The sequence below is a fragment of the Equus caballus genome, chromosome 21 (genome assembly GCF_041296265.1).
Source record: "Equus caballus isolate H_3958 breed thoroughbred chromosome 21, TB-T2T, whole genome shotgun sequence".
In the NCBI taxonomy this organism is placed as follows: Eukaryota; Metazoa; Chordata; class Mammalia; order Perissodactyla; family Equidae; genus Equus; species Equus caballus.
In genome coordinates this window covers 72,062,258-72,073,988 of record NC_091704.1, presented here as the reverse complement: position 1 = coordinate 72,073,988, position 11,731 = coordinate 72,062,258, and the positions used below count along the sequence as shown (strand labels likewise).

Genomic DNA, 11,731 nt, shown 5'->3' with positions numbered 1-11,731 from the left:
AGGCACATCAACAGGACACAGGACACCACAGAAGAGGACAGATGGCTACCTTCTAAATTGGAGGTTGAAGGCTGTGTGGGGTGAGGTTAGTGGACGGCAGAGAGGACGGCTGGCAGAGCCTGGGAGGGTCGCCAAGGGAGAGGGGCCTCGACCCAGGCCCTGGACCTGCCTGCCACGTGGAAGGCGCTGTCACCAGGGTCGGAGCCTGGGCCGCTGCAGGCTCAGTGAGGCCCCTGCCTCCCGGTGCTAGGTGCTAGGACGTCTGCTTGCCCAGAGTGGCCTGCTTGGCAGCTGGACCTTCAGCTGGGGACCCTCAGGGATTGTGGGAGAGCTCACAGGCGAGGCTGCCCACTGCACAGTTCACGCGCCTTGTGCTCACACCCATGTGTACGGTTCCAGGCTGACAGTCGGTGCAGGGGTCTGCCTGGACCAGGAGCAGGACTCCAGCTCAATCTCTGACCAGCTGTGCACCTGCGGGAATGGCGTGGCGCTTGGGGCTGCTGTAAAGTAGGGTGACAGCAGCAGCTGTGACTAAGTGCCCTGAGAATTGGATGGATGACACTTGTGGATTGTCCCCCAGCCTTGACTGGAGGTCAGGGTGAAAGGTAGGGAGGGTCAAGGCAGCTGGGGGCTGCAGCGGTGAGCTGGGGATGCCAAGCTCCATCGAGGGGGTAGGCCAGGCCTGGGCATACGAGTGACCTCAGCCACGGCAGCCCACCTCCAGAGCTCCGAGCCAGCACTGGGCCATGGTGGGGTCATCCATGGAGACTGGAGATGTGGGAGTGACCACGTGGTCACGGACACCTGCTGAGGTGAAACCACAGTGGGTAATACAGATGCTCGCTGGGCATGAGGTTCAGGTGAAGTGAGGGGAGAAGTCGGGCGAGAGTGGCAAGCTGGGGTCTAGGGAGGTGGAGAAGAGGGCAAGGACGGTGGCCCTGCAGGGCTAGGGCTTGCACTGAGGGAGGGGTCTCCAGGGCAGCTGCCTGGGCTTGGGGAAGGAGGCCGAGCTGAGGGAAGGTGCCCGTTGGCCCTGCCCCTCACCTGCAGGCGGCCCAGTGCAGGTGGCCAGGCCCAAGCTCCCGGGGGTGGCTGATCCCTGGCCCCCCTGCTCAGGACGCCAGCAAAGGCCCTGCTCCAGGCAAAGCCAAGGAGAGAGGGCATGAGGCATGTCCAGCCTGCACCACCGCTGGTCCGTCCTTGACTAATGTGGAGTGGAAAGAGGCTGGAGCTGGACCTTTGAGGAGGAAGCCAGCCTGTCCACACCAGCCAGGCCAGGACTGGGAGTTGGTCCTGCCTGGAGACACCCTCTCCCGCCACTTCTCCCTCAGAAGCTCATTCTCTCGGGGACTACGGACCAGGCTTTGGATGCTACACAGAGTGAAGAGTACAGGACACTGGGCTGGAAATAAAAGGGGCGAGGGGCTTAACACCCAACATCTCCCAACTGGGCAACTTCCAGGGCAGAATCAGGAGCAGGTGTGGCCGGTGGCAGCTGGATCTGGACAGGAGCCGGCCAGTGTGTGCCTGGTGGCGCCTGGCAAGTGAGGGAGCAGCGAAGTGGTGGCCACGAGGATGCCTGCACGCTGTGCCCGTCAGGGCCTAGGGCCAGTGGGTCTAAACTCCAGGCGATGCCTCTGTCCTCTGCACCTGCCTGCCGCCAGCTTACTGCAGGACTCGCCGCCACCAGCAGCCACCGGGGGTGCAGGCCGGGTATGTAAAGTCCTCGGCGGTGCCCCAGGGTCCTCTCCTGCAAAGGGAGGGGCTCTCGGCCTCCCCTAGAATTGGGGATCCCTGCACCGGGGATGGCTTAGGGGGAGGTCAGGGCTGTCTGCAGAAAGGGTGAGCACAGAACCGCAGGGTCCATTGCGGCCCCTGACCACCTCACAGGCGGCTTGTCCCGAGTCCTCGCCGCTGACGGACGCCGTCCCCCCACGACCCGGATTTGCTCTCGTCCCGCCCCGCCGCAGGGCCAGGCCCTGGGCGGGCTCCCCGGAGGCGGCGCGCCCGCGGGAGGTGGGCGGGGGTCTGGGGGCTGCGCTACGGGCGGCGGCCGCCGGGGGCGCTGCGGGGGCCGCGGTTAAAGCCCGGGCGCGGGCGCGCGCGCTCAGAGGGAGCCCAGCCGCTGCTGTCGCCGCAGTCGCCGAGCCCTCCGGGCCCTGCGGTCCTGGCCCCCCGACCCCGGCTCCCCGCCCTCCCGCCGCTCCGGCCGGTGCATGCGGCCCCCGCGGATGCCCGGCCGCGGCCCCCAGACCCGCACCTGAGCGCGGCGCGGGGCGCGGGCAGACGGGCGCGCGGGGGCCCCGGGGCGGCGACATGGGGAAGTTCCAGTCCAAGCACGGTGAGCTGCGGCCGGGCGGGCGGGCGGCGGGCGGGCGGTGGGCGCGGCCACTCACTGTCCCTTCCTCTCCCCGCGCCCTCGGGCCGCAGCCGCTGCAGCCTCCAAGCGGAGAGAGAGCCCCGAAGGTGAGCGGGCGGGCGGCGGGGCGCGGGGCTGCCCAGCCGGGACGCGAGCCCAGAGCCCCGCGCGCATCCTGCTCCGGAGCCCTCGGGGGACACTGCGCTGGGTCTCCGGGCGCGCGCAGGCTCCCCCCAACCCCGCCCCGCCCGGCTGCCTTGCGCCCCGGCCGCGCCGAGATGGGGTGGGCGCGCCAGGCGGCGGGACTCGGCCAGGGCGCAGCGCCCGCGGGCCTCACGCGCGTCTCCTTCCCTCCTCGGTGCCCGTTTCCCGCGCGTCCGCTCGGCGGGCCGCAGGGGACAGCGTCGTGGTGTCCGCGTTCGCGAGTGGCCGCAAAGGCACGGAGGAGGTGGAGCGGCACGGCGGCGGCGTGGAGCACCGCGCGCGGGACAAGCAGGTAGGCGCGGGGGGTGCGGGGCCAAGGGACGCGGGTGCCACAGTTGTGCCCGCTGGCGCGGACCCGGGACCAAGAAGGCGCAGGCCACAGGCGGAGATGGCCGTGCAGGAGTGACGCCCACTGGGCGGAGAGAGCCTGTCCGGCCCGGGCCTCGATGTCCCAGGCGGGGGTCCTGGGTCAGGCCTCCACATCTGATGCTGGAGGCTGTTGCCTGATTCGCTTTGGCATCGGTCACTCGCACAGCAAAGATGGCCGGAGTACATGCCTCCCATGTGCGGGTGGGTGACCAACGGCCTGAGGGAGGCTCATGGGAAAGGCCGGCTCCAGATGGACAGCTGGCCACCCAGACTGCAGGGGCTGCCCCGGGGGCCTGGGTCCCACTCAGGCAGAGGTCGTCCCTGAGTGTGGATTTGGAAGGTGCTGCTTCCAGAAGCAGAGAGCTGCCGAAGCTCTGGCCCCAGGGGGCTTTGGGTAAACTAGAGCCGCTTGTGTTGGCCAAGCAGGAGAAAGCGGTGGGTGAGTGGTGGTGGTATTGGTGTGAACGCATCCGTGTAGATGGCCACACCAATGCTGAGACCCCCCACTCGTGCACTGCCGCCCGCCCCCCCAGAGTCCCCTGACACGGTGCACCAGCTCACTGGTCCTCAGCTCCCTTTTTGGAAGTTCATTGCTCTGGCCAGTTGATAGTGAAACGTTCTGGGCGTTTCTGTGAACGCTTGTGGGAGTTCGTCCTGAGGAGGGGCCCAGATGTGCCCCGAAATCCAGTACATTCTCGAGTTACAGTTCATGCTTTCTGGGAGTGAAGTCTTAACCCCACAGCTGTAAAGGTGGGAAATGCATCTTCTTGGTTCAGCACAGTCAGGCTGGATGGACGTGTGCTCCTCGGTCCTCGGGACCAGGGCCAGACCGCCCAGGGAGCAGCCAAGGCCCATCTCCCTCCTTTCTGCCGACGCTGTCTGCCCCAGGGAGGTGGGAGTGCGGACAAGGGGCTGGTGCCTCTTTGCAGCTTGGTTCTCCTGTGTGTAAATTTGGGACTGGCTGGAGCCTGGGGTGGGCGTCGGTGTCGTGGTCAAGGGCTTAGGCTGGCCCCTGTTCCGTCTGCTGTCCAGCCTGGGGGCCTTCTGCCTGGGGCATGGGCACGCTGGACCTGGCACTGTCCACCCAGTTCTTGGAGTGCTCGGGCGAGTGCAGGCGTTCGTGCAGGACGTGGCTGTGATGTAGCGGGTTCCGTCACCCCAGCGGGGCTTCCCCGGACCGTGGGGCTGCCCTAGAAGACCGTCTCGGGAAGGACGTGCTCCTGTGTTGCTGTGAGGTTGCAGAGCTGGGAGTGTGACGGCCTTTTAGGCCCATGCATTCCACAGTCTTGGGACATTTTTAAAAGCCTGGTGTAGGGTTTGGCTTGGGTTGTTCCCTCTGTGTTTTGCCCTCTGCGGTAGTCAGACGCGTGTCCCCCAAAATCCATATGTTGAAACCCAACCCAAGGCGATGGTGCTGGGGGCGGGGCCTTGGGAGGTGATGCAGTCATGGGGGTGGAGCCTCAGGATGGGATCAGGGCCCTCATAGGAGGAGGCCAAAAGGGACATCCCCGCCCCTCTGAAACATGACGTCACAGCCAGGAGGCACCATCGTGGATCAGAAAGGGCCTCGCAGACACCGACTCTGCCTGAACCCTGATCTCGGACTCCAGCCTCCAGCCCTGTGGGAAATAAATGTCTGCTATGTGTGAGCCACACGGGCTATGGTGTTTGTCACAGCAGCCGGGATGGACTGGATAACCTCATGTCAGAAAGAAAAGTCCTTTCTTACCTAACACCAAGATGTGGAGAGAGCCAAATCTCGAAGGACAAGTGGTCCTTCGGTAAAGGCATCTCAGCTGGAAGACAACGGCACGGCTTTTTCCGTGTTCCCCTTCGGCCGTGGGAGCCTCTGCAATTTAGACCCACTGCCCAGGGCCCGACCCAGCACAGTGCACAGCCGTGATCGCGGCTCCCTCGCTGGCCTGGCGTCACTGGGCACACACTGGGCGGCTCCTGCCTGGGCCCAGCTGTCCTGGCCGCCCCTGCTCCCAGTTCTGCCCTGGAAGTTGCTCAGTCAGGGGACGTTTGGGTGTTGAGCCCCACATCCCTCCTATTTGCAGTATCCTCTCCCCTTTCTCTGTGTAGTGTCCAGAGCTCCATCCTTCGTCCGTGTTCTCCCAGGTGATGTCCCCAAGGAAGGCCAGCACAGCCAGTGACATCTGACAGGCCAGCGAGGGGACATGCTCCTCCCTTGTTCACTTCTGTGCAGGTCACCTGGGGTGCACTGTGTGGCCACAAGAACTGTGGCAGATGCCCTTGTGGAAATGAAGTGCACGTCCACGAACTCCCCACCACAAAATAAAGGAAATGGAGTTGGTTTGTCCATTAGTTGTTACTGAGCCACGTTGGCTCCTGGTGCCCACTTTGTGCACATCTAAGAAAAACTCACAAATAGCATTTCCAGCAGGTGGGCCGCCCGCGTCACCGTCTAGGATAGTCTTCCCTGTCAGTTCTGAGGAATGCTGCAATTTGGTCTCAGCAGGACCTGCATCGCTTCATCACTGAGGTCCACCAAAGGGCCAGGGTGCTGTGGCGTGCGGGCAAGAGGGACACGGACGATCTGGGGAGGGCACTAGCTGAGGTCGTCTGTGCATCGAAATTATGAGAGGCAATAGGTGGCAGCACCAGCAGCACTTGGCACTCCTGTTTCTAAACGGAGGACCAGCCACACAGCAGAAGGGTCACAGCAAGGCTCTGTGGAGACACGGTCGTCCCTGTCCTGGAAACACTCCTTTCCCTGCAGGTAGTCGCTCACCACCTGCCTGCCCATCTGTAGTTTCCCCAACACTCCCTGAACCTGGCGGGAAAAGTCCAGGAGACAAGAATCACCACTAACAACTGAAATTTTGTTGTGACCTGAACACAGATTTCCATTAAGCAAGGCTGGAAGAGGGGCGTTCCAGCTCACTCTGGAGGGGGCGTTTTAACTGAGACTCGAGACGCGAGTGTGTGAGTGGAGGAGGCCTCGGGGGCGCAGGCGAGGGCTGCTGCCTGGGACTCTGGAGCCATCCGCGGAACATGCAGCCGCTCAGCCCCCGGGCTGTGTGACTGCCGCTGGGCAGGGCTCTGCCCGTCCTGTCTCGGGCAGACCTCAGCGTCAAGGGTCCACTCACAGTACCACATGCGTCTGCACGGCAGTTTCATGGGCACTGACACATTGCACCTGTTCCCACAGAGGCGCCTCACAGGGAGTCGAGGGGCGAGCCCTGAGGATCCCCCCACACTGAGAGACTCTCCTCTGGGCAGGCCGTCTGGCTCCCAGCAAACTCCGTCTGCCCAAGGCGTGGCCTTGCCCACAGGTGGGCTCTCGTTGCTTCTGGAATCTGGGGGCTCAGCCCCACGGTTTGATGCCTTCCAACTTGTTAGAATTCCCTGGAGCTGGTCCCAGGGCTCGGAGCCCTCGTGTCCCTGCAGCAGGCCGTCCTCCGGCCGCAGTGGGGGTGGGCTGCTCCTCCCCTCCCCTGGCAGCTCAGGAGCCGCTGCTCGCCTGCCCAGCTGCCCACCACACGGCCAGAGGACATGGTGACATGGGACTGACGCGTCTGTCAGTGGAGCAGTTCAGACGTCAACTCTGTGGCTTCGTGGGGAAATTCCTGGGAAATTCCTGTGGCTTCCCACACGGTCTGGACGCCACCCTGTCCACAGTCAATGCGGAGAGCCATGGTGCCGGCAGTAAACAGGCATTTGCAGGAGACGCTGGAGAGGACAGCGTGGGTGTCCTGAGACGAGGAGGCGTGGACGCCTGGCTCCTCCCAGCCGTCGGGCCACAGGCCTCGTGGAGGGCACGGCGTCATCTGTATGACTTTCAACAGGATGGGTGGACCAGTGGACAGATAGTGGGCAGGCACTCCGGCCACAGTGCAGCTGTGCAGGCTGACCCTCAGTCTTCCATGACCCGTGTTCTGGCATGGCCGTGACCTCGTGGGGTCCCAGCTGTGTCTGGCGTCTGGACGTCAGGGCTGGGAGCTCATCCCTTTCTTTTGGGGGCCCACTGTGCACCCAGCCCTGGGGTACTAGCAGGTGCATCTCTGCCCCCAGACCAGCACAAACAAGCACAGAGGCCGGGGGCTCACAGGGATGCAGGGCGCTGATGACAGGCCTGGGGGCCCAGGCTCGCCGGGCACCAGGGGACCCTCCCCAAGGTTGGGTGGCATCAGCCCCTCAGCCCCACTGTGCCCCTGGACCCCACATGACCTAAGGATGGGCTGGGGGCCCCAGCTCATCCACGTCTGAGGAGCCACCAGGCACTTTGTGGGAAACACTGCTGGAGCGGGGAGACGGGCCCGGCCCGGGGGCCCTGTGGGATCTGGCTGCGCTGAGTGTTTCTGGGGTGAGCAGCTGAAGTTCTCATTTCCTCACCTGGAAATGGGGACGGGTGCTTCTGTGGCAGGACTTGCCGGAGAAGGGGTCCTCTGTGCTCTCCTGACGGCCGCCACTCGGTGGGGGATGCAGGGGGCTGGGGTCATCTGTGGACTTGCAGCCAATGGCGTCGGACTCCTGGGGGCGCTAAGGGCCACCCTGACCAGGCGCCCCTGGAGGGCTGTGTGGCTACTGTGGGTGCTTGGCCCGGGGGCAGAGTGTACCCCTCATTCCCTTGGCTGCAGGCACCCTTGTGTCCACCAGGGGAGGCCTGTGGCCAGCACCCCGACCTCGGGGCTGGGGAGCATGTTGGTTCCTGGGGCTGCTGTGACCACGTGCCACCAAGTGGGGGCCCAAAACAGCAGCTCTTTCTTCTCTCTTGGGCCCAGGGGCAGGAAGTCTTTATCGAGGGCTATGCTCTCTTCAAAGGCTCTGTGAAGGGTCCCCCCACGTCTTCCAGCTCCTGGGGCTCCAGGCGTCCCTGTGCTCGCAGTCCACCTCTGCCTCCGTCTTCACGTGGCCTCTCCCCATGTCTGTCTCTCAGGGCCCACCCTAAATCCAGTGGAACCTCATCCTAACGAATCATGTCTGCAAAGACCTGATTTCCAAAAAAGGGCACGTTTGAGGTCTGGGTGGATGTGGATTTGGGGGAACACTTCAGCCCAGGGCATTACCCGTGAAAACGTAAACTCGAAATATTCTCCATTTTCCACTTTGGCACAAAAGGGACGTGAATAACGAATGTGGTCAGCAAAGGTCTTCTGTCGAGGTTGGCGTGGGCTCCACATTAATGCTTTGATCTTAAATCCTTATTTTGAGGCCCACCCCCGGCAGTGTCCACGTTGGGTGACAGTTAAAGTTGCTCAACTTTAATATTTGTTGACCTAAGAGCGTGTCTCTCGACTTGAGTTCTCTGCTCAGGAAAACCGAGGCGTCGCCCAGCCCTGAATGCAGACAGCCCTCCAGGGTGTCGAGGGGCTCTTGCTGAGCCGTGGAGCTCGAGGGCCCTGCTCCGCAAGCCACAGCCTCTGCTCCCAGTCGGGCCAGTTTACAGTTCTGTGGGGTCCTGGCCTGGAAGGGAGGGCGCTGAGGGCCGGGTCCTCACAGCCAGCCCACTTGCCCTGCTCAGCACCCCTCTGCCCCGCTCGCCTCCCTGGGCCCCCCACCCCCGGCCACCCTTGGCCTCCCTGGCCCCGCTCGGCCCCCTCAGCCCCACTCGCCCGGCTGGGCCCGTCTCCGGCCCCCCTCCGGCCCCTCTCAGCCCCCCCAGTCCCGCTCACCCTCCCTGGCCCCGCTCGGCCCCCTCAGCCCCACTCGCCCGGCTGGGCCCGTCTCCGGCCCCCCTCCGGCCCCTCTCAGCCCCCCCAGTCCCGCTCACCCTCCCTGGCCCCGCTCGGCCCCCTCAGCCCCACTTGCCCGGCTGGGCCCGTCTCCGGCCCCCCTCCGGCCCCTCTCAGCCCCCCCAGTCCCGCTCACCCTCCCTGGCCCCGCTCGGCCCCCTCAGCCCCACTCGCCCGGCTGGGCCCGTCTCCGGCCCCCCTCCGGCCCCTCTCAGCCCCCCCAGTCCCGCTCACCCTCCCTGGCCCCGCTCGGCCCCCTCAGCTCCACTCGCCTGGCTGGGCCCGTCTCCGGCCCCCCTCCGGCCCCTCTCAGCCCCCCCAGTCCCGCTCACCCTCCCTGGCCCCGCTCGGCCAGCTTTTAAGCAGCTTAGGGCTGATTTAAGTGCATAGAATACCTGGCTTGAGAAGAAATGCTCAGGGGTCCACTTCAGACTGAGGAAGCCCCTCCTCCCAGGCGGGTCCTGAAGGGGCTACATGTCACTCCGTGTGCAGTGTCCCCAGATGTGAAGGGGACTTCGCACCCCGGCTGTCTTCTGGGTCCCTCCTCGTAGCAAAGTTCAGGCAGGAGGGAGCCACCTGCGCCCTGTGGGAACAGGGTGGGCTGCAAGCTCGCCGGCTCCTCCTCCACAGAGGAACTCATCCTCTGCCTGTCACACCCACGTCCGTCCCTTCGAAAACCCTGCCACCTCGGACTCTCATTCAGAGCCAGCTGTTTCCACCAGCTCCCCCTCCACGTGCCTGTTCCTCACCCTGCCCCTCTCCCCACCTTGCTTCTCTCTTCCCTCCACCTCTGAGGGGTCTTTGGAACAGAAGGCCGATCCCAGCACCTCCTCGGATTGAAAGTCCAGGAGGCCGATACCCTTCACCCCGTGGCTTGCCCCTGAACCTCCCCAGACGGCACCCACTCTGCTCCTGCCTCCTCGCTGGTCCTGCCCCAGGGCCTTTGCACATGCTGTTCCTCTGCCCAGAGGCCCAGCCCCCACAGCCCTGCTCGCTGCCTCCCCGCCTCCTGGTGTCTGCTCACACCTCACTGCTCCAGAGGTACACAAGGTAAGAGCGACCCCATCCTTGCACCAGACGCCTCACCAGGTGCAGCAGCAACCATGGGGTAGAGCTCACCATGCAGTCCTGGAGGAGACAACAGAACTCAGCACTGGCCTGGGTCAGGACGGCCTCGCTGGACCGCCTCTCTGCTGAGAGCCCGAGTGGTTGGACGCAGGGCTTCGTGGGGACCTCACCCACTCCCACCGTGAATCGCCCATGGCCGGGCTTGTGCGCCTCGACCGCCTTCGTGTTGGTGGAACATTGGCAGGGCGCCACTGGCAGCCTCTGGCTGATGTGAGACAGACAGGGTCCATTCCATCCTGTCCGCCGCGCTCGCTGCAATTGGCTGATGGAGATGGCCGGCCCTCGGCAGCTCAAGGCGAAGGATTTGTTTTCCTCTCGTTCTGCAGCGTCTTCCAGGGAAATCATAACTGGTTTTGAGCTCAGAGGAGCGAAAAGGCATATTTAACACGAAATTCCAGCTGGAGACGACTGTAGCACAGCCGCCCCAGGGTCTTGATGGACGTGAATTCAGGGCCTGCTGTGCCTGAGCCCCTGGTCGCCTGGCCGGGACTTACCAGTTAATTAGAAAAGTGGCCGTCCTTGCCGCCAGCTCTGGTGAGATGAGGCCACAGGCCGCTGTCCTGGGCTCTCCCGTCAGCGGACAGCACAACCCTCCGGGGCTGCACCCTGCCTGCAGCCGCCCGGGTCTCAGGTCTCACGTCGACATCCCTCTGTGGCTCCGCTCCTCACATGAGCTCACGGGCAGGCGAGGCCCCTGCACGTCCTCTGTGATTTCTGAGGTTAGAGACCTGACTTCGTCGTGCTCCCTGGAAGGACCTCTCTAGTGGCCGGGCACTGACCCCAGGACCCATGGCATGTCTCCACCCGCCCGGGGACCTGGGGCGTCTGGCCCTCCTGGGTCGGCGTTTGGGCCTCCAGCCTCTCCCCGCCGTGCCCGTGGCCTGAGGCTGCTCTCCTCACCGCAGACCCTGGGGGGCAGCTGCCCACCCGCCATGCTCAGTGCCCTCCCAGGGCCATGTGGACTCCAGGGCCGAGCTCTGCCTGCGTCGGCACCGCCGCTGTGCCCACAGCCTTGGCGCCTGAGCCTCCATCCTGCCGCTCGATAGGAGGGCCCAGTGGCTCTGACTTCTCTCCTGATGGGAAAGACACTGCCCGTTGGCTGACACACTGGATTCTGCCACTTTCTTTGCCTCGTGCTGGTGAGGTACAGGCTTTCTGTGCTCAGTGTCAGGGAGCAGGATCTGCCCTCCGTCCCCACAGGCCCGTCCAGGGGCCTGGTCTCTGAGCGGCACCGTGTCCCTGGCATCCAGGGGCACTCGGCCCAGAGTCCTCTCCTCTGCGCACCCCACCACGGTCTCCTCCCCTGCCCTGGTAGCTGCGCGTGGGTCACTTGCTCGACCTCCACTCGCCCCGCAGATGCAGCCCCCAGTCAGCCTGTCGCTGGGCCTGGCGTTGGGCCTGCTGTCCACATACAGCCAGACGAGGGTGTCCTTCCTCTCAGAACCACCCTGCACCCCCGGAATCTGAGTGCGGACCAGGTGGCCGTGCTGCCCGGCGCTCCCCCGGCCTCCTGCTCTGCGGGGATCTCATCCGTCACTTCTGACCCCGGGGTTTCCACTCACTCCTTGGCTCAGGGACCCTGCCCGTGGACATCTGGGCGGTCTGGGGCCTCAGGCCACTCACCACGGCAGTGGCCCTGCCTATTTCAGACCCTTGCCCTCCCACCTGGCCGTTTAATCCATCTTCCCGACGACGGGCTGTCTGGGCCCCTCAGGCTGGCCGAGCTGGGTCTCTGAGCTTCCATGGGCCCCACATCCCTCCCAGGGGTGCCTGCTGGTGCCCCCGACCCACCCTGCACTCTCTGCACACCCATGGGGCCCCTCCCGTGTGGCCCTGGGCACCCCACTCTTTTTCCACACGTCCACAGGCCCCCTGCATGCAGGCTGGACTGCAGAACCTTCCGGACTCCTCCAGCTTTGCAGGGCCTTGCTCGGTGGAAGGACGCAGGAGCTCTGGCCCCCCAAGCATGACC

The 11,731-nt window shown here is 64.7% G+C and overlaps 1 protein-coding gene across 2 annotated transcripts in view; it reads left to right on the top strand.

Annotated features, from left to right (window-relative positions):
• The first annotated feature begins 2,115 nt into the window (after positions 1 to 2,115).
• Positions 2,116 to 11,731, top strand: part of NKD2 (NKD inhibitor of WNT signaling pathway 2) — a 32,085-nt gene continuing 22,469 nt past the window's right edge. The window contains exons 1-3 of one of the 2 annotated variants that reach the window (XM_023625894.2): positions 2,116 to 2,341; positions 2,431 to 2,466; positions 2,755 to 2,855. In XM_023625894.2, the coding sequence (XP_023481662.1) occupies positions 2,317 to 2,341; positions 2,431 to 2,466; positions 2,755 to 2,855 (162 nt within the window). In that variant the 5' untranslated portion in view covers positions 2,116 to 2,316. Of the gene's footprint in view, positions 2,342 to 2,430; positions 2,467 to 2,754; positions 2,856 to 11,731 lie in introns of those variants that run through there. The other variant, XM_070246144.1, reaches the window with a different exon arrangement.